The 22,650-nt window shown below is 38.6% G+C and overlaps 1 protein-coding gene across 7 annotated transcripts in view; it reads left to right on the top strand.

Moving 5' to 3' along the window:
* The window catches only part of INPP4B (inositol polyphosphate-4-phosphatase type II B), a 105,915-nt gene that overhangs the window by 23,379 nt on the left and 59,886 nt on the right, over nucleotides 1-22,650 (top strand). For 4 of the 7 annotated variants that reach the window (XM_053976417.1, XM_053976420.1, XM_053976419.1 and 1 more), the window contains exons 5-8: nucleotides 106-210; nucleotides 4,639-4,747; nucleotides 13,673-13,850; nucleotides 19,550-19,762. In XM_053976417.1, the coding sequence (XP_053832392.1) occupies nucleotides 106-210; nucleotides 4,639-4,747; nucleotides 13,673-13,850; nucleotides 19,550-19,762 (605 nt within the window). Of the gene's footprint in view, nucleotides 1-105; nucleotides 211-4,599; nucleotides 4,748-13,672; nucleotides 13,851-19,549; nucleotides 19,763-22,650 lie in introns of all 7 variants that reach the window. The other 3 variants (XM_053976421.1, XM_053976423.1, XM_053976422.1) reach the window with 3 other exon arrangements.

Genomic DNA, 22,650 nt, shown 5'->3' with positions numbered 1-22,650 from the left:
GCCTTCCCCAGGAAAATGCCTGGGAAACTCTGCCTGCTCTCTGTGGCCAGAGAGCTGCTGCCACAGGTGCTTAAGACAATGATTCTTTAAACTTTTGTTTTTCAGGTTCTTCCTTTAAGTCAAGCTGTAGCAAAGGAGAAAAAACACTAGAATTCATCCCAATAAATCTTCATCTGCAAAGAATGCATGTGCATAGTCCTCGATTGAAAGGTAAAGAAACTCTCCAAGTACAACAAAGTATGCTTTGAAATACAGTTACACTGAAATTTAGAAGTCACATCCAAAGTCAAAGCTCTGCAAGGAATTTCCCTGCCTCATCTTCGGATGCCACAAGTTGTGGACATTTACTGCAGATCTTGGAAAACTAAGGGTTGGTTAACTAAATTTCTTCTAAGTTCCTTTCTAAAAATAGATTCCAGGGATGTGCTCATTTTGTTCCTATGACACTTCAGGCAAGTAAGTAAATGCAGAATATCTGCTCACTGAAATGTATTAGTAACCTATGCATGGTTAAAAATATTCTGTCGTAGCAGTGCAGAACTAATACTGTCATGATTCGTGGAGACACACTGCACAATGCTCAGTAAGATTCATGTCCTTCTCTGGCACCCACTTTATTTTTCATTGTGGTCCATAATGCTGTAAAAGCCAGGCTTAATGCTCTTGTTTTAAGGTGGCTTTTCTTCTCCCCCTCTGTCCCACCCCCCACCGGCCCCATCCCTGCCAGTTTGCCACCAGAGATAGTGATAGAGCACAGTACAGTACTTTTCCTGCCAGAGATTGCTAGGATGAGCTCACCAGCCCAGGTTATGGGAGTTACATGGTTCCATAAAGGACAGCATTGCTTCTAAATTTAATTTATCCTATTTCTTAGGAAGTTGTAACGAGCCCAGTGCTGCTTGGTTCTAAATCAGCTTAAGCAGCGCTACTCTGTCATGCCCACTTACCCCATGTAAGCATTTGCTCAGTGTTAAGTGAAAATGCATCACTGATTATGCTGAAAATACTGCAAACTTCCAAACATCTCCTGGAAAGGGTGATAACTTTCTGTAACATCATCTGGGGTTCTTTTTAACACAGAATTCTGTTGTTGCCACTTGCATATGATTTTAGCAGCTTCCTTTACAGATCTAAGATTATACTGATAAATATATATGACCAAATCATGGCACAGTAAATAATTTGTTGACAAATTGAGATCTGTTAAATTTGTTGTTACTACAAACACAGAAATTACATTCTGTAAGGTTTTTGCCTTATTAATACACTCTGCATCTAAGATTGTGAAACAATAAGTACAAACAGTGGTACAACTCCTCTTTTACGCTGTATGAGGCTGATGTTCATCCACTTCTAAGTTGGACACAGGGGCTTCCAATTACCTGTTAAATACTGGTTGGTTCAATATTTTGTTATTTCTTTTACTAAAAAACTGTGCCTCCAAGCATTTCAACAAGATGGGGATTTATAGTGATATAATGTGATACCACAGATTTTAATTCAATGTTTTAAAGTTAATTAATTAACTCAAAAGGATTTTTGGGTTTGTAATGGTGGCCAGAAGCTTAACATTATGTCTTTTCAAGAAAACCACTTTGTGAACAGGACACTGTATGTCTATTTGCTAAATAAAAAGAAAAATAGAATGAAATATGTGATTTACTTAAGCACCCACAACTTTTACAGTACTGGAGTTTTGTTTTGTTTTTTTTTATGATTTTTTTCCCTTTTCTCCAAGACCATTTTTCTTGGGGCACATGGTTAATCCATAATCAAAAAGGGTACAGAAAGAGATAAACGTTAGAATTGTTCTGGTTGTCTTCTAAATTTGGATCTTTGAATTATAAAACTCTGCCTCTATTACTTAACTAATGTTCACTGTGTCTTGTATTAGATATATACAGTCTGAACAGTTTCTAGCAATTGCTAATCAATCTGAGTAGGCAGCACTTGAATATTCAAGTGGGTTTTTCTCAGCTCATGCTTTGCTTGGCATATATCAAAGGACACCTGGAATTAACCAGGAGAATGACATTGGAATGGGGAGAATAAATATTGGTAGAGGTGGCATTTAAACAAGCTAATGATCCATAGAAGTGTCATTAACCCTTGCACTATCAGATATCTTAATTTTGGGAATGAAAGATAGGTTTTAATCCCATCTATTGTATATACACACTGGTGTGTGTTTTTTTTTTTGGTTTGACATGTATAATAACAGGTTTACTTTTCCTGAACTCTTATTTGGATTGTTATTGGGTACTGACATGGAAGAGAAAGTGTGCTTAAACTTTCAGTAGGAATAGCTTTGAGAAAAATACTATTTTCCTATGAGACAACAATATCCTTATCCATTTGATCAACACCACCGTGTGCTCTGTTCATCATACTAGAGAGCTTAAATCTATATATTGACATAGCTTTGCTTTTGTTCCTGTTTACAATATGTGCTTGTTTTAAATAGATTTGGTGAACTGATTTTTGTTTTGCATCTGGCCAGTTTTAAGACACTGCCTGCCTCCTGTGGAAGCAGGCAGGTTGATTCAAAATTGGGATTGAGCTGTTCTTGATAATTAGATACAACTCCTGTGGCGCTCTGCTGCATTTTAAGCTCCATCTTCACTGCAGAGGGGTGTCAGAGGTAGCCTGCTCTTGCTTGATGGTTATGAGTTACTGGAGCACTCCTGCAGCAGCGCACTGATGCTGACACTGCACGTCTTTAACAAGGAGCTCCACTGATGTGTAAGTGGAGCACATCACAAGGCGTTCCTCCCCAAGCCGTGCAGCACTCCTCCGCTGCACTGTGCTCTGGGAAATTGGGAGTGACATTGCCCTGTGCCCATCATCAGGTGTGGATGTTTGCTTCTCATCCTTTGCCATCCTCACTCTGCCATGTAGGTTGTGTGAGGCAGGTGCTCAGCTGTGCTGGGTGTGTTTCTGTCTCAGACAGCTGATCCTCAACCACGCTGAGAAGAGACCACGGGCTGAATAAAGGCTCCCTTCTGGATAAATCCCCTCTACCTCCCAAAGTAACTATAAACAGGGTCATGCCTATTTTTAAAACAGTCAGAACCAGGTTTAGTCTTTTAAATGTTTTCCTGTTGTTTCATGAGTTATCTCTAAACATATTCAGAACCCTGATGAGTTAATCTCTTATCTTGATTTCAAGCCACTGCTGTTCTAAGCAATAGAACTCCTTATGGTCAAGTACCAGTGGAACTCTAATAGCCGAAGAATATGTATTATGAATAAATCTATATTAAGACCTGAAAGAACGGGCCATTTAAGAATCTTGAAGCTCACCTTAGGCTAATGAAACTATGTCACTTCTCCTTTTAAGTGGATATTGAAGAGTCACCAACTCATTAGAGCTCAAATCAATTTGAGCAAATATGTTCTGAGATTCAGCTCAGGAAGTAAAGCATAGTTCATTAACTGTGAATCATTTGTACAGTTTTCATGCTTCTAGGGATATTTATCATCAGAATGCAAGTTCTATTTTAGGAGGGGTCTAGATTTTAATTTACATGGGAAACTTCTTGATGAATAAAACAGTTCTCAAAAAACATCCTGTAATGTTTCCTTTAGAAACGCATTTTAAGAATGAGGCGTTCTGAACTGTATTTTCATACCTCCAGTAAGTTCAGGTACAAAACAGGTACTTACTGTAAATGTAAATTTAAACTCAGAAGAAATAGTTATTGTGGTGTGGGGTGGAATTAAATCTTCATCACTGCACTGACAACCAATCACAAGCTCCTTGAAAAATGATGTTTCACCTCCAGTTCTGTAAGCATATATCCACACAAAAAGTTCATACCCTATGTCATAAGGCATCAGGTATATACAGAAAGAGACAACAGATGGTTTCCTCGGCAAGAATTTAATTAGTATGGTTTATTTCCTATTCTGGTAGCTTCTCAGCTGAGAACAACTGACTTTCTCTGTGTTTATAAACATATGTAAAAAGTTAGTGTATGTCATAGAGCAGGGCTCACCAGTTTAGCATTAAACACCATTATATCTGAAAGTACAGTAGCATTACGTATAAACAAATTTGAACTAGAAAAGAAATAGGGATTTTCACTAGTCTGATTGACTTCTCTGGGAATGCAGTGAATTCGTTGTCACTTGCAATCTTTAAATCAAGATTAGATGCCTTAACAAAGAGATGCCTTCACTCAACCAAGAGACAAGCTTGAGGCAGGAATTATTAGCTGTAATTCTGTAGTCTCTATTATTCAGTCAGACTATTCCATCATAATGGTCTCTTTTGACTCTAAAATGCTTGAATCTGTGCATCTCAACATGTCTACAAGTTAAATAATGAAAGGGGCAATAAAATGAAATACACAATGGGCCAATTTACTTGGCAGCCTTGTAAACTGCAGAGCTGGAATATTGTTCTACACTGTGGCACATAATTTAGATATAGCCATAAATCAAATGAACTTTTTAAAGTGTGCAGGTGCCTGTGTAGAAAGATTGATTTTGGGCCTTCTTGGAACATGGATTATCAATTATTCCCAGGAAATGATATAGACTTACCCTTACTTTTTGTCGAGTAGATGTCACAGTGTTCCCATGACCTGGGGATAGAAGCATTCAAATATCTGTGTTTCTCTGTTACCATTCCAGATGCTCTGTATGATGTTATCACTGTGGGAGCCCCAGCTGCACATTTCCAAGGATTTAAGAATGGTGGTCTCCGGAAACTGCTGAGTAAATTTGAGGCAGAAAGACGAAAGTAAGTATTCTTTCCAGTAGCTGGGAAAATACCATTAAGGTTGCATTAAAATGCTGTAAGCTCACTTAATAACGAAACAGTTTATCCTGCTGAATTAATAGAAGAGTAAAATCTAGTAGGGTTGGACATGGCATTCATAAAATATTTCCTTTATTTTCCCTGCTTTGATGAAAATTGAAGCACAGTCTACTTTTAGTGTTAAGACTAATTTTGAGTAAATACAGGAAATGGCCTCAAGCTGTGCCGGGGGATGTTCAGGTTGGGCATCAAGAAGGATTTCTTCATGGAAAGGGTTGTTGTGCATTGGAACTTGCCAAGGATGTGGTGGAGTCATCATCCCTGGAAGTGTTCAAGAAAAGACAGGACTTGGCACTCCGTGCTATGGTTTAGTTGATATGGTAGTTGTTCTGTCAAAGGTTGGACTCTGATCTTGGAGGTCTTTTGCAACCTTAATGATTCAAAATTGTGATTTTTTTCCTCATATTTCAGGAAGCTGGAGGTATATCAGTACTTGAAAACCTGCTGTTCAGAATGAGGTATCTCTTTGGCAATTCTTGTGCTAAGAGGAATGTACCTGTAGACAATTTTTAAATATAGAAACTGAAGGTAGCAACTTTTTCTGACAGGCCTGGGTGTATGCTAAGATAGAAGTATTTTTAGTACATTGTGCAAAAACTAACTACTCTTATTCTTCAGAAAACCAAAATAAGACTAATCAAAAATAAAGGTTTCAGTTTATTGTGGAGCTCAAATGCTTTGTTTACTGTTGAACATGCACAAAAGTGTTAGTTACATCTTTTCCTAACTAAGAATTGGATGTGTTTGTATTTGTTGCTATGGCTGTTCTTCTTTTCAAGCAGGCACAGGTGTCAGTGGCAGCACCTGTAGTTGTGACTGCTCAATGCTTCAACTGATGGTGCTCACTGCGGTGTTACAGCATTCCAAAGAGAATGCAGGAAGTACTCTGATCTAAATTATTGTGACAGTCAGAAAATTAATCAGACAGAAAATTAATTCCATTATATTCAATGCTCAAAAAAGTTTCATGGATAAAATATCTTAAAGAATAAAAGGAAAATTATTCAAATCTGCTGTAGACTTCTAGGTTGAGTAGGAGTTGGCATTAATATTAAAATCAAACAAAACCCAGCAGATCTAGTTGCTTTGAAATCCGTATTATTGAGGGGGTCTTGCTTGCACTACACAGTATTAAAACCCTGTTAAATCTTCAAAAATCTTTCATTTCCCTGGTTACCTCTGATGCTGAAACCTGCCAATGAAACATGTGCATCATGTTGATCACATAAGACACATCAATGAACTCTGTGTTAATATTCTGCTGTCAGCAAACTGGTATGGGCAGCCTTATCCCCATCATATGGAGGCCTACAAAGTACGTGTTTTCCACTGAAGAAAATGTCTAAAGACATTTCTTAAAGTATCTGCTCCTTTGCTATCTGATTAATGTAGTTGCAATAGTGGTTTGTGGGTTTTTATCATAATAATTTATAACTGAAACCGCAAGATATAAATAATATAATAGACATAATTCTTTAAAGTCATAGAATATAAAGAACATTACAGTTCTCACAGTGCTCAGCTTTGAGAAAATGAACCATTTCTTACTAGCTCAGTCCTGCAGCATATCCATGCTGGCAGAGTGTGACTTCCCAAAATGGAGGATAGCTGTGAGACAAATTATTCTCTGTGAATTCTCTTCATTGGAGAAAAGAGAAAATGCCTTTTAGGGAAGAGAATGTCTTCCTGGAAGAACACACATTGCAATATCTCATAGGCATCACTAGACAGTGCCCATGTTTCTTAGTTGCTGGTTAAAGGGGGGAGGAGATGATGGGTGAGAGCTTTGTGCAGGCTCTATCAAGGCATTTCAGGCCTATGCCAAGAGCCTGCAGATCACCTTCCATTTGCCCTGCTGTTTAGATTTTCCTGCATCCCTCAGAAACACCTGTGTTTTGGCAATTTTTAAGGACAGGGTACAAGAAGTTTACTCTGACAGTTTCCTTTATGTTTCTGGGTTCTCCTGGAAAAGCAAAAGTCTGTCTTCATGATGCTACAACTAGGGTAGCTACGTTACTATCCTGTCAGACTCTTCCTAAAAATTGAGCCTGAGTCAGTCTAGGAAACTGAAGTTTGAGCGCTGAAAACAGTGTACTGCAATTTTCAGCTAATCGCTCGCCAGAGCTGGGGAAATGGTCACTTGTGTATGAACTCTCACAAAGTAGAAAGGAGGAAGCCTCCAAAATTCACCTTTCCTGCTATCTTTGAGAGCAGCTCAGAGAAAACACCATCTTTTGGTTTTTCAACTTCAAGAACTTATGTGAGTTGAAAGACAGGAGTAAGCAAGCTCTCAATACAATCTCACTTAATGAATATTCAGGAGGAGGTCTGCTTTAAATAAATACATGAAAGGACCATTCTCAATCTTATAATGGAGAAATTTATTTCACTGTGGTGACAACAGTGTTATTTTGCACGCACCTGTTTATTTCGCTGCATAAAGATGCTTTGAGGACACATAGTGTCCCCAGGGGCACCTCTTGCAATTTAAATTTCCTGTTTTATGATGGGGGCAGATTTTCTGAAGGTTTTGTTGAAGGAAGAAGTGACACCTTGTGATGTCAGTCAGCATATAGAATGAACAGAAAAAAATCACAGATTCAGCAGCCATTTTCTCTAGGCTAACTGAGCTGAAGACCTAGAGTGAGATGTGGGAAGAGATTAGTTCTCAGCCAATCCTGGTAGCTTTCAAGATGTGACAGAATGCCTTGCATGTCTCTGACCTTCAGTCTGATTATTGGAACAGTTTATCAAAATATTCAGCAGTGTCAGCATATCGCAAAATATTTCTTGCTCAATCTTAGACTTGTGTAATTAACAGACAAAGAGGAACGGTTATTTGGCAGCATTTGCAATTGCAAAACAAAAACAAGACTGAGACATATGTTTTGTGAAAGTTTATCAAACAGCAGAATGTGGAAAGTGTGTATCTGAAGATAGTTCTGGCATGTTTTCTATTACTCAGAATATGCATCCTTGTGCAGACACAAAGGGAAAGCCCTGCATAATAATATTTACAAAAATGCAGTGTTATTGCAATTCTTCTCTCATTTATCACCATCAGGAATGTCATATCCAATTTTTTTAAAGGCATATTAAAAAATAAAAGTCTGAAATAAGAGCAAGAAAGGCTTTTCTTTTAGGTGAAAAATATAGAACTTTCTGGTATGTGATCTGAAGCCCATTCCATTGCATACTATTTTCTTCTGTATCAAAGAGACGGATCAAAGGCCCTTCCACTATAAACATCAGTCAAGTCTGTGAGGCATGGCTCTACTATGTCTGTCCCTTTAGTAGCAGGGAGTGAATTTCATAACATGAGTAAGAACAATTGTTACTTTTTAAAAATTTTGTTTAGGCATGATAGCATTTGCATTAAAATAAATGAAGTAGGATGATTAAAGTATGGCAAATAATTGCAGAATATTAATTACTTCTGTATGATATCCATTTATTTTAGAATATTTTTCATTATTCTGTATTGGCATGTTCTTTTAATTTTTTCCTTTCCTGTATCTGTGTAAAAGAAAAGTGTTCAGATACAGTCTCTTTTGGCTTAATAGTATAGATTATTTCTTCTTCCAGCAAATGGAAGGGCTTGTCTTCTCATCAGTCAACAAATTATTGTTTTTAGAGCTCAGCTGTGCAGAAACATTTAAATCAGACATTCTCCAAGTTATACCCATATAGTGCCTCACTGCTTGAAGTGTTCATAAATCACTTTTGAGATACACAAAGGACTTTTTTTCTTATTTAAAATCTAATTTAATCATCTCTGTTTTAACCAAAACACATAGACACTTATGATTGCAAATTTTTAATGCCCCAACTCTAACCATCAAGAAAAAGAGATGCATACAAGCTGCATTAGGTGATGTGATTCACTGTGGATTTATACATAATTTCTAGCAAGCTGTTGAGAAATGATCCTGCTTTAAATTTGCAAATTGGTAAAACTAGAACTACTGAAAAATATTTTCTGCTGTTTTTTTTCCCCAAAGCTATAATAATTTAATAAATTTAATTTGAGTTTGAACATTTCTGTTCTGTTCTATATTTCTGTTTTGAGGCCTAGATTTTTAGTAAAGATATGAGATGTGCTCCTTCAGTAAGGTAACTGTTTGGTGACCAGAGATTTTATTAATGTTGCAATATTCTGTGTTCCTATTGCCTGAACTTTGTAACCTTCAACACATTTCTGATCTCTGAGGAATCAGAAATGGTACAATTTCACAGAAAGTCCCAGAGATCTGCGTTTGATCTAATTGTAATCTTTCTTCTCAAAGGAAATGCCTGCCATGCCTAACACTTTTCATGTTATTCTTTGCTCACTTTACCCTATTTTTTGCATGTATACATGTGTGTGAGGAAGAGAAATTGGATTTTACTGGGTTGGGAATGAAGGTAAATAGAGAAGCAGCAGGCAATGTGCCGTGCATACAGCCTTAGCTATTTGCTCAAGATAAAGATTTGTGGACATTTGGTCATCATAGACAGAACTAACAGCATCATTCCATTTTCCTCATATTCAACGTTAGAATTTCCAAGGTGGCAAGGGAATCTTAAAAGTAATAAAAAAACCAAAGTAATTCATACTTCTAGTTTTTTCCAAGCCTGTTTCCATAACCTCAGCTCTGATCATCTGGTTTAGTTTTATTTCCTGAGATCATGAGTTACCCAGAGTTTTTATGTAGCAATTTAGTTTTGATCATAAGTTCCCTCTTTAGACAGAATACATACGATCCATAAGTAAACCACTGAATTGGTGTCTTCAGTAATGTACATAAAATTCAAGTTATCTAGGGGTAGATGCACTTGCTTTAACTATATTCTTGATGCTAATGTCTGTAGGTTTGGCTGTGAAAAATGGGAGGTCAAATGTTCATTGCTGGAAGACTAAGCTAGTCCCAGATGGTCGCAATTTAACTCAGTGACACGAATTATGCAGTCAACAGCAGGAGTGGAGTAACTCAGAGCTTCATTGTAAATTAGACATTTACCATATTGCAGTATTTATTCTCAGGCAGAACCTTTGTTAATCTAGAACTAAAATGTAGCCAATTTAATATTAATTCAAATGTCTTGGTGTGAAAGACAGGTGTCTGCCAAGGAAGGTGGGAATGGAAAATAGGACCCCCTTCCTTTCAAATTATTATAACTTTGAAATTACGGGGCTTTCAGGCAAAGATATGAGAAAACAAATGGCAGTTCTTTACTAGAATAGATATGTGGAACAAGGCAAGCAGCCAGCCTCATGTCAGCAGCCCGGCCAGCGGAGCAGCAGCAGAGCCCCACCCGCAGCCGGCTCTCGGCTCTGGGGCGCTTTCCCCTGCGCTGCAGTTCCGCTCACGGCCGCCAGGGGCGCTGCTGGCTCCCAGCTGGGCAGGGCGGGTGCGATGATTCCCCCGCGGCTGCAGGGGGCGCTGTGGCGCGGGCTCGGCCACCACTCCCCATGGCCATGGCGTAGCAAAAGGGAGACGGGGGGGTATCGAGGTAAAATGTAGCAAAAAAGTCCTGAAGCAGTGACAGAAAACAGGGGCTAGGCAGTGCCTCTCTACCTTGGATAGCTGACCAGCAATGGCTGGACCCGGGCTTGGGCGATGGCACAGAGGGAACAGCCCAGTGGGGAGGGCTCCCGGCTCCTGGTGCAGCACGCGCCGGCTTTGGGCTCCCAGGCAAGCAGAGGAGCAGCGAAGCAAGCTGGCAAACCCCAGTAACAGGAAAAAGAAAAGAAACGGTCAAAAACCATAGGGCAACAAGATATGCTGTCAGAGGCAGGGTGCAGCATGGCAGCTGTGTCAATCACCCCACCAGAAGGAAGAGCAGCCCCTGGCCCCCAAGCCCTGCAGGATGCCGGGCTGTCCCTCACCCATCACGATACTCCTGGAGCTAGTGGAGGCAGTGACTATTCTAGACACAAAACAAAACAAAATCAAAAATGGATATGGAATATAAACCATCTCCAAGACATCAAATTACACAAGAATGTCCTTAAAGAAATTTTAAAACTGAAATGGCCGCTGACAGTCATGTGTTCATAGTTAATGATGGTGCCAATATATGGAAATGATCAAGTGTGGTTTTATGTGCTTAGTGAAAGCTTTGAAACTTAACCCAGAAGGCATTATTATACAGTTTTTCAAAAGGTACATAGGTCATAATTTATGTATCAGAGGTAGGTTTTCATTATGCTGCTGATACTCTGCACTGGATCCACCCATGTGGCCTTTACCCTAATGCAAAAGTTTCATCTAGTTTGTGCCTTAGGGCCACTGTGAAAAGTTTCTCTGTAAGAGGCAGCTGCCTCTTCTACCTAATAGTACTTACAAACCAGAGCTGTATGCAGCAGTAAGCTTTAAAAGTTGTAGAGGAAGGAATGTCACTGATTTGTAAGTAGTAATGTCTTTTCAGGGAGGGTAATGCCTCAGAAGAGCTCAGCAGTCATAGATGCAACAGTGTGAAGACAACAGGTAGAAACTTCAAATACTCCCAAACGTGTTGTTTCTGAAAAATAATTACGCATTCTTCTAGGGGGATGGAGGAAGTTGTCCTCAAATTATGAGAGAAACTAAATATTTGAAGTTGTGTCATGCTTTCTAGGGTTCCGGAAATGTTTAAATTATCCACATAATTACCAGTCATTCTGAAGAGTCATTCTCTCTTCACTAATTCCTTTACTTAAAAGCTATGATTTACTTAATCGCAGTGACAACTGCCCACACCTTTAGTGTCACTCTGCCCTCTTTCTTACAGTGGTGTCTGTAGCTTTTCTGCTGCAATTTTCAGTGAAGCTTAGAGCTGTGGGAGATCAGTGAAAATTATCTGGGATTTAAAGACTGAGGGAAATCCCAGAAAGGAGTTATGTGCATGGTGAGCTTGATAACAGCATTAGCCAGATTCAGCCTGCAAAAAAGACTGTTTGATGAAGGGAAGGAAAAGCTTGATGGGGAATTAGAGAAGTATCAAGGCTTTTAAGATTATGTCTTCACTGCAGTTAAGACAGACTACTACTCTTTGTCTCTGCCATACCTACTGAGCCTGGCAGCTTGAGTGTTCCAGTGAACGTAGTGCTAGGTCTGACTCTGGAAGTTCACCTCACTAACAGTGTATCCACCTCGAAGGCAGAGCTGTGGCAGTTTCCTTATTACTCAGAGTGACAGAGGTTTGTAGGTTTGGTTTTTTTTTTCCTAATTCATTAGGAGAGACAGTTTATATTATTCATTTTTGCTGAAATACTCAGAATTATGACTTCTACCAGACATGAGTCTAGTAGACATGAGTAGCTCATGTAAGTTGGAGATGCATCGTAATTTAGATGTGGCTGGTAGCATGGCTGAGCTTTGCTCACTTAGATGCCATTCATCCTGACTGCCTCTACAAAGAATTGTATCTAGGAGTGAAGACATTGGTGAAAGACAGAAAAATAGAATGGGTATTGGGGAATAGAAAAATAGAATTGGGTACTGGGACTGTAACTTAGCAAAATATGTAAGCAAGAGCCTTAATTTTAAGACTGCTTGAAGCTGTCCTTATTTGCCAAAGTCATAGAAAATGTGGAATTGGAAGGGACTGGTCAAGATTTAATTTCTAATTTGTAGAAAACTAATGAGAAGGAATTGGAAGTCACTCAATAAAAGGCACGAAGGGGAAGTGGGGGGAGTGAAGAAATCTGGAAAAAAGACTGAAATGAAACAGAATGCATGAAGTTCAGAGGGTTGAACAAGTGTCAATATTGGGTCTTGGTATGCAAAATTAAGAAAGAAATCAGTGGTGAAAGCGCTGAAGGGACTGAAGTACTTATGACGGAAAGATACAGGAGGAGAGAAGGGAGATACACGTAGTACCAACCTGGGAGTAGTATGTACATTCCTCTGGCATTGCTGATGTGCCAGGAGGTACTTGGTTTCTTTTTTTCTTGGTTTCTTTTTTTCCTGTTTTAATCTGAAGCTGCAAAAGATTTTGCTTAGTTTCTCTGAAAGACTGAAGCAGGGCTTTATAAAAGGAAGAGTTACGTACAAGAGGTTCAGGTGAGGAACTGTGCACTGGAGGCAAGAGGCAGTGGGTGTGTACATGCTGTCTGAAATGGTGTTTGGGAACAATGGTACAAGAGGATATTGCATAATTTGCAAAGGGGAAAAGAGGAAAGAGGGATAGGACAAGTCCTGCAAAAGAATTGCAGTAGTTTGAACAGTTGAAACTAGGAAGTTTGCGGTGTGCATTTGTGTTGTTTTGAAGTAATTCACTTCCACGCCCCATTGCTGTGTCTCTTCTTGCAAATCAGGCACCTGTTTTTTTTATTGGTGATAACTCTGTTTGTCATCACTTCCTGGACATCACTGAGGCTAATCAAAACACAGTGTGGGCCACTGATCAATTAAACGTTAATGGCCCATTTTGAAAGACTTAGTGAGGTAGTTAATACTCTGTTGGGGAGTTCAGTTGGAAAAATAAGAGCCTTATGCTCTTTGGTATTATTTCCTGACTTTGTCAAATATTTTCTACCTCTAGAATTACAGTGTTTAAAAGAAACACATTAAAAATATGGGTTTTTTTTGTTCAGATCAGTCACTCAAAGGAATTTTGTACTGTATTACTTGGAGCATGTGGTGGCGGGCAGTCTGTTTTATGCTACTGTTCAAGGAAAGGTTTGTTTTTACCCTTAAAGGCAGGAGCATTTTCAGTGGTGTCTATGAAGTTCAGGCATCTGGCTTTTTTTTTTTTTTTTTTTTTTTTTTTTTTTTTTTTTTTTTTTTTTTTGCAAAAGTAGTGGTAAGATTTTTAGCACCGTAAACATTGCTATTAATGGCAGAAATGAATTTGACATTATGTGACTCTCTGTTATCACAGTACTGGATACCAGTGTATTTACTATTCACCTGAAAACACAGCCAAGGCAAAAGAAGTTCTCAGCAACATCAGTCATCTGCAACCTCTCATATCAAGCCATGCAGACCTGCTGCTTAGTTCTGCAAGCCAACGTTCTCCAGACAGCTTGAAGAATTCTTTAAAGATGCTTTCAGAAAAAGTAAGATTCAAATCCTCACTGCAATGGAAAATGGAATAAGCAAGTCTCTCTAAGTGCTGGGGAGGAAGGGGGGTTTCTGCATAAATTGACTTTTACAGCATCAGGAAATGTTAAATAAACTCAGCTAAAATAAGCTTCAAAATGTTGTTATTACAAAAATAATGTTATTTAGCATTTCTCTAGGCTTTCCGTGTAGAAAATTAATGAAATCTATAAAGATTGCCTTTATTTAAAATTGTAATTAATTTAATTTCATATATCTTCTTTATCCTCCAGTGGCCACATACTGGAGTTTATCAAAATATAAAAAATTATAAATAATTTTGTAGTATGAGAAATCATTATTTTTTTAATTCTCTTTCTGTTATATTTCAAGCTGCTGCTTATGGGAGGTGGTTCAAGCCAGGTTGGTGTATAAGGTTTAGAATAAGAGCATGATCAGAAATGGTGATGCAGCCTAGAAGGAGAAGCTGGGAAATTGGCTCTAGGAGATCTCAAATTTTAATTCTCTTTCGCCTATTATATCCATCTGTAGCTGTAGGCTCTTCCTCATTTTAGTTCCTTTCTTTCTAAATTAGAGAAGACAATATTTCCCGCCGGTCTCACAGACTGATAATGGAGATTAGCTGAAGCCTGTAGTACTTCCCAGCATATGTTATCCTATAAAAATATAGGATTTTTTTTTTTTTTTTTCACAGCACTATAGCTGTGACCTGAGAGGTTGTGAAGAGTTTTCCATTTCTCCATGGGCCACCCCTTCAGTAACGTAATCCCAGTTTGGCTTAATAACGCAATCAATAACCATTCCAATATATCTTCAGCTATTGGGAAGTGACAGCCCTTTTGGTCTGTTGAGCACCATTACCCCAGCAGTTCCTCATTCAATAGGAGAGTTTCAAATCTGAATATTGAGCTCAGCCACTTGCTGTGAAGGCATTGCAGAGGAGCTGTGGGGGAGAGAAACATTGCTCTCAGTTGCAGATGTGTAAATCCACAGTAACTCTGAGAACACTGGAGTCACTGTGAATATCAGGGATAATGGAAGAAAGCAGAATTCAGCCTAGAAATGAAACAGAGGAATTTAAGGAGGAGGGTTTTAACAATTATAATGTACTTTTGCATGTAGGAGGGCATTTTTAGCTGTGCATAGAACAAGTGAAGCTGCTCTTTTAGAGGTTAGTTCAAAGAAGTCTGTATGCACAGGTAAAGCAAATCAGACAAAGATGTGTCTGTTCTGAAGATCCAAAGGGTGGTTGCTAAGGAATGTGTGTTTCCTCTGGCCATTTGCCTCTGGACAGGAGGAAGGAATATTTTCAGAGGGGCTGCAGGCAGCCATGGTACTAAAGCACTGCTTGAACCATGGCCTGCTGGAGACTCTGGCTATGGAAAAGGGCCAAAAAAGCCAATTCATTCAGTTTGTAAAAGTCATAGGTATTTTACATTTATAGCTGGTGACTTAGTTGTGTATGTTCATATCAACTTTTCAGGACCAGGATTAAATTGCTGTCAGTACATGAGCTCAGGTTCCCAGAAGAAGGAGCCTCACCCCATGCACTCCGTGGATGTCTGTCTAGCCTCCACCTTTTGCTTGGAAGAGATAAATCCAGTTATCTTAACAACTGCAGCAGGAGTGGTTCAATACCTGCTTCCCTGTCTATTACCAAATTTACTCTTAGGAAAAGATGGATAATAGAGAAATAGGGTGGATTACTGAGGAAGCAAGTGTGGTGGGACAGCTGCTTGTAAAAAGGGGAAGAGAGATGTGGAGGAGAGACTGAGAAACAACTTCAGGAAAGGGAAATATCATTTCAAAGCACTAAATTCAGTGAACCCACACAATACTGAAATTTGATCCCTCATAGTTAATTCAAAGCCTTATATTGCTGTCTTAAAATATTCTGTCTGTGTAGTCTGGTACAGTACTGGAGAACCAAGACTACCAAAGTGTTCCTGCTTATATTTAAGACAGAGTAGCACATGCTCTGCTGAATATTATTACATTATACCTACTTGTCTTCCTGATGCATAAGTAGTGCTTCTGCTATTCCATCTTTCCTACACTTTTTATATGTAAAAAATAAATGCTCTTATTTTTTAACTTGATAGAAATTTAGAAATTAAACAGCTGTTTGAAGAAGTCATAAAAATGATTTGCCTGGTGATTAAATTCTGCAAGTTTATTAAAAAACATTTCACTTGATATATGTAATAATTCTTTATATAATTATTAGGTAGCAGTGAGTAAATCTGAGCTATCAATAATGTGAATTACATTTAAGTCTTCATGTTGAAAATGGAAGGACTGGCTGCATGGATTGAAAGTGGAAAATTAAATCATTCCACTGCTGCTTCTTAAATGGAGCTTATTTTCTCATGGCTTTACATCTCCATATATAATTTGCAATTTACTGTAGTGTTTTCCTGAGACTAACCTTTTATCATTTTTTGTTAATTGATTAAGGAAGCCTTTAGCTATTGACAAGTGTATCAGCATTTGCAGCTTGCAGAAGGCTTGATAAATTCATTTTCCAGCTATGCCTATCTTTGTTTGCAGAAATACTCTTTAGTAGAGTATCTAAAAGAATTTGCAGAGTTTTTATTTCTTTGTATAGACTAGTTTTCTGTGATTTCAGTGCAATTTCATAAATAGTGGTGTTCTGCAAATTTAGCTGTACTGAGCTGTTAGAAAGTGAGGTTAAAAGTAGACTGCTGTTAAACCAATGGGATCCCTGAATGGACTTTAATTACAGAATCATTTTAGTTTCTGAAAGAAAAAATGGAGTCTCACTTCTGTACTGATATTCTTTAAAAACTAAATTTCCCTATAAAATATTTCTATTCAATTATATCACTTAAACATTGGAGTCATATATAGTAAACGTGGTGTCCGACCAGCGGGAAGAATGATGTGCTCTGAATTAAGTGATTTCAGAAGGCTAATTAATTACTTTATTATACTATATTATACTAAAACTATATTACACTAATAATAACTATTTCACTAACTAACTAGGAAACCCATGACTCTATCTGCTGAGAGTCCCAACACTGCTGTGACCTACTTGGTCAATCAATCCAAAATATCATCACCAGAATCCAATAAAGCAATCACCTTAGGTAAACAATCCCCGTAACACATTCCACATGTGCACAAACACAGGAGCAGCAAATGAGATAAGAATTGTTTTGATTCTCTTTTCTCTGCTTCTCTCACAGCTTCTCTCAGGAGAAATCCTGAGAAAGCTAAGTCTCTCTCTGTTCAGGGGACATGTGAATACCACAGTCATAGTGGACATTCTTTACATCAAGCTATCCAATACTCATAATTTTCTGAAATGTAAAGTTTTTTTGAGTCTGCCAGGCTGAACCAGAGACCTGAAACGATCTCAAACGGACATTGTGGGGAATGGGTATGAAACCTCAGCAAAACCATGATATTGCTGTTTTTAAGGATAGACAAGTAATGGAGTTTCAACTCTCTTGATATGGAACTGTAGAAGAGTCTTGAAGAGGAGCTTTGGTGTTACCACACAAGCCCTCAAATCTCATTGTGCCGTGGTAAGGCAAAGAGTGGTAGGGTTTGATAGCACTATTCCCCAAAGACTAATTCATTCTCCAAGCATGCACCGTCTGGAGGCTGGAAATGTAGAAAATTGAAATTGTCCTGCAGAGCAATTCAGGACTACGAGGAGACAGTCCTGAGGGGCTGCATATAAGAAAACTGTCAAGAAACACCCTTTCCCTCAGGCACCAAGCTGGTAAGGAGGAGAAGGAATGGGTCTGGTAATATTGCCAGGGAGATGAGTAGTGTTGGCAAATCTAAAGAATCCCAAGTCAGGTCTGATTTTGGTTTAAAAAATCAATGATTTTTCTGAGGTTCTTATTTTTAGAACTCTAGAGATTTATTTGCAGTAAAATTTTCAGCCTTTCCATGTGAAACTATCCAGAAAATATTTTTTCCTAAACATAATGAAAATGGGAAAAAAGCAGAAACTTCTCATTCAAGTACCTACCCCAGCAGCTGGAGCCTTAAGAAAACCATCCATTTTTTAGAGCCTTTTTGTCTTAAATATCTGTAAACTTTCGAGAGGGTATTGAGACAGGAAGGCAAGAAAAAGAACTTGAGTAGTGGTGGATGCATACAAAAGATGAACAGGTAGTTTGCAAAAGGGATAGGATAAGAATAGAAGTCCAGAAACTGGGAGAGAAGACTTACAGGAGTCTTCTCAGGAATTCCAGGGAGATGCTGACGCTTGACACTTGTTTGGTTTGGGCTTTTTTTTGCTACTTTTTTCTCCAGCTTTTGCATGAGCAGCACATAAGGGCTGAATGGAGCTTGGCTGGGAAACCCTTATTTCTAGCATATCCTGCTTGTTTAGGCTGGATCCTCTGGCTCTTATCTACATACCTTCCCACATCCCTGCTTAATTAAGACTGTGTGCACAAAGACACTTCAGCACCTGAATCTGCCTGCACATGGCAATTCCCTATGTTCTGGGATAATAAGAAGGGGACTAAATCCCACTGATCTGGGATAAATAAAATCCCACTTACCTGGGATAAGTAAATTCAGGTAATTGTGCTGTGAAAGAAATTTTCATCATCCCCTGTGAACCAGTACTTCTGTTTGGGGAGGGGAGCTCTGGGCAGGATGTGTGGGATGTTCTGTGGCAGCAGGGTGTGCCCTCCCTCCCTGCTCTGACAGATGAAGCCTGTTCAATGTTGTTGAAGTAACCAAAACTGGGGGCTCTTCCAAGCTGTCCCTGGGGCTTTGTTTGTTGTTGCATCCTGTAGTGAAAGGAAGCGTCCTTGCACCTCATCCGCTCCTGTTCCATAGGTTCTGGCAGCTGATGCAGGGAATAAGCCAAGTCTCCTAGGGTGCTGTGTTTGAGACAAAGGAGATAGGCATGTTTGACACACTGGTGGCAGCAAGAAGTGCTGTTGCAATGGTGACAATCTGGACATGGTGAAGCCCATACACAGAAAGCATTTTACTTTTCTTGTTGAGGTGGAAGGGAGATCAATAATGCAGGGAGGTTGAAGGATTTTAAAAATATGGTATAATTCCAGCTGTAACAGCCAACATAGAAAAATGATACAGAGATTGAATACCATCTTCAGAAGACCCGAGAAAAGTACTTCAGAGTTTCCTTTCTCTAAAATATACATAAAATCAAGCTTGAAATCAAGTGTCACCTACCATGATATCTGGGTTGATACCTACCAGTAATGAAATTTATCTCTGGAAACACTGCTTTTGCAGATACTGCTCTTTCAGCGGTGTAGAGTGGTGGGTTTTATTTAGGGAGATGATTAAACTGGTTAATTGTGTTTTATCTAACACTTATTCAGAAATTATTGTGCTGTGGTTGGTTACTCTTGGAACTGGTTCTTGTTGAGGCTTGCCTCTGAGGTGAAATTTGGAATTTGAATAAAATGTGAAAAGATTATGATATCTATGGTAGATAATACACTCTTGTGTTAATCCATAGAACACTGGGATTGTAGAATGTGACGATATCTCTAAAACCCTTGAAATTTTCCTCATTATTTGTTGGCCTACTTTGTTTTCTGCCTCCCAGTCAGGCCTGAAACAAATACCTGCTCTGCCTAAGGGTAATTCAGTGTTATACACCTTTGCTGCAGAAGTTTATTCTTTGGTCTAACCTTTTCATTCGTTTGTTTTTTTTTTTTCCTAGACGGAGTTATTTGTGCACACATTCAAGGACCAGCTGGTCAGAAGTGCCCTTTTAGCACTGTACACAGCCCGGCCTGGCTGCGTCCTCAAGAAACCAGCTGTGCCTAGAAACAGTGTAGAAGAAGGGGCTGATGCACAGCACCAGGATCATCCTTCTCAGATTAAAAGGCAGGACTCTATACCCCATCATTCTGAGTATGATGAGGAAGAGTGGGTAAGTAGCCAGAAACCCTTGGTCGGTGTTCAATGCGAAACCCTGCAAATCAGCATAAACAAGCTCAAGCCCTAAGTGTGTCCTTGTCACGTGTCATTGCAGGGGGAAAAGGGGTGCAAAACTGTAAAATTGTGTTTTTCAGATGCTAAATTTGAAGCTAAATTTGAAGGATTGTCCGAAGTACAGTGTGCTGCTCTGAGACTGCCTGGTTGTGCATATAACAGTGAAGATGTTGAGTATCTTCTTGCCCAGACAGAAAAATTGTCTTTGTTCTTACTTGGGTTGGTTTTGCTAGTTGGGCAGATTTAAGGAATGGAACAGATTATGCTGTTCAGAGGGAAATGTTCTTTTCTTCCCCACCCCCTGCAACACCCCTCTGCAGCCCTCAGGCTTTAACCATTTTAAATACACGTGAATTAACCCTCAGCAAAACAGAGCCCTTTGCCCTTAGACTCTGTTCTTAGAGGGTGTCTGAGGTTGTGTAAAAGAACTAAATATAACTTTTAGATTTTAACATTCTTAGCATATCTTTCAAAGATATGTATTATTTATATGGCTGAGATTTTATATATCAATTCTTTTGTTAGATGTCTTCATAATAGATCTGTTACTTTATTTCATACGTACTCAAGCTGTTTTTATTCAGTCCAGGCTCATGCTTTGAGTTCATGTTATGTATTCTCATAAACGTAAAGGATGCCAGCATATTAATCTCTATTGTAAATAATTAATAACCTGTGTGAGCTATGGTATTGCACCTGAACTGTAATTTTTATCCACACCAAAAATAAAGGAAGAAGAATATATTTCTTCTAGAAGAAAGGCAATTATTTCCAGCCCCATGCATTAAATAGTCATTAGATTTAAGCAATAAATAACTCATTATTTTATTTGTCCTCTGGTTTTAAAGCCTTTAATTCACTTCTTCTTGTTTTCTCAACAACCTGAGGGGCTGGGATGGTGGTTCTTTCCTTGAACTAAAGCAAAAATGTTTGTTTTCAGCTGTTGAAACATTCAGAAATATAAATAACACAATAGTTTTTGTAAAAGAGAGAAATTTTGCACTGGAAAAAGTGGCACTTTTTGAAAGCTGTATTTTAATTTAGTACTACAATTTAGCATCTCTGAAAAGAAGATAGCTTTGCTGTATTTCATAACTGATAAAAAAAAAAAGCTGCCAGGTGCTCGGTCCTCACCTATTAAACTGCATAAGTGGATTCTTTTAAACAGTATTTATTTTTGTCTGCTGATTTAGTAAGATTATCTTGGTTCAAATTTAAGTGTATCTTCCACTGTTTTCTGAATTGAACTGAGTCAGAGTCATTGTCAAACTTGAGGCAGTATAAATTCTGGAGAAATGTGATTTTTTCTGAACTGAATGATTAGACTTTGGATAGATTTCAGTTCTTTCCATCAGTAGAGGTGATAAATAATGTGAGTTTTAATAATCAAATTGTGATTAGCACGATGGAAAGAGAATAAATGCATATAAAATTTGAAAAAAAACCCACTTAATCTACTGTGAAACTCATCTATAAAGGAAAATATAGTGACAGAAAAGAGTATCCATTCCTGCTCTCTGACATGAGGAAGCTGTCCTACTTTTTAATGGTACTTTCTGATCAGATGGAAATCAATTACATATTTTTCAGTTGGATGAATGAAAGAGAATTATTTTACAGATTCATTTTTAATTGTCCTAGGGGAAGTGCCCAGCTTTCACTGATGCCAAAGCCTACCTTTTCCATGGAGGTATTTCAGTGTGCATGTCTGCTTGCCACTGCCACAGCGTAGGTGACAGTAGAACTGTGACCATGGCCATTTTTAACTAGCAGCACCTAGCTGCATGAGCCAGGGCTCCATAACATTCCAGATGACTTCTGAAGTTTGGGAGAAGTGTAAGATGTAAATGTGGCACTGCCTTGTCTCTATGGGGTCAAGTTACAGATTTCCACCTTCCCTGTCATTGCCTTGACTTAAAGAAGCAGTAGTGAGAGGGAGACAGAGATCTTGTTTCTCTTGTTCTTTCATACCACAAACTTAGCATCCACATTGCTCCAGCAGCTAGTGGGAAACGTGTGATCAGGGGAAAAGTATCCTGCTTAGAAAACTAGGGTGTCAGTATTTCAGTGTATCAGGAAATATTTCTCCTGATCCCTTACTCGACACAGAGGGTTTATAAGAATGCTTACTTAAGAGGATGCTAGACTGTATTTTTTCTTTTAACCTGGCACATGCTATAAAGTGATCACTTGTGAGATTGTTCGTGGGCAAATTGAAAATAGGCTGCTTAAGAAGATGAAAGGTCAGTGGAAAGTGTGCTAGGCTACAGGAAAATAGTAAAGGATGAGAATATGAAGTGGATTCATTTCTTCTCATGGAGAATCATAGAAAGCCACTTGATTTTCACTGATTGGAAACTGCATTTTTACTTGAAAATTGTTCTTGCCAAACTGCGGAATTTCAACAGCCTTCTTAGATAAATGTGACTGCCTTTGGTGCAGACAGAATAACATCTCAATGAATGATAGATACCTCTACACTTTGTATCTGCCCACAATCCCAGGAACCTCCTATGTGGAGAAAAAGAGCTGTGAGACAGGCCTTTGCTCTCTCTCAGTTGTTTGTATATAAAAAAGCCAGATACATGATAATAAGAGTGAGCTTTCTGTCAACAGATGTTTATGAATTTTGCTTCTAAACCCTCAGGGAATGTTTGTGGGAATATTGCATAGCCATCATCTCAATGCTAGGTTAATAGTTGGTTTGAAAAGAGAAAAGTGCTCTTTCCAGAGTGAAACAAGGGCTCCTATTTGTGTTGCTTGTGCAATAACTCCAGATGCTCATTAAGAGCTTGATGCTTTTTTGTGTGGGGATTAAGCTCCCTA

The sequence above is a fragment of the Vidua macroura genome, chromosome 4 (genome assembly GCF_024509145.1).
Source record: "Vidua macroura isolate BioBank_ID:100142 chromosome 4, ASM2450914v1, whole genome shotgun sequence".
Classification (NCBI taxonomy): Eukaryota; Metazoa; Chordata; class Aves; order Passeriformes; family Viduidae; genus Vidua; species Vidua macroura.
This window is presented reverse-complemented; position numbering and strand designations above follow the sequence as displayed.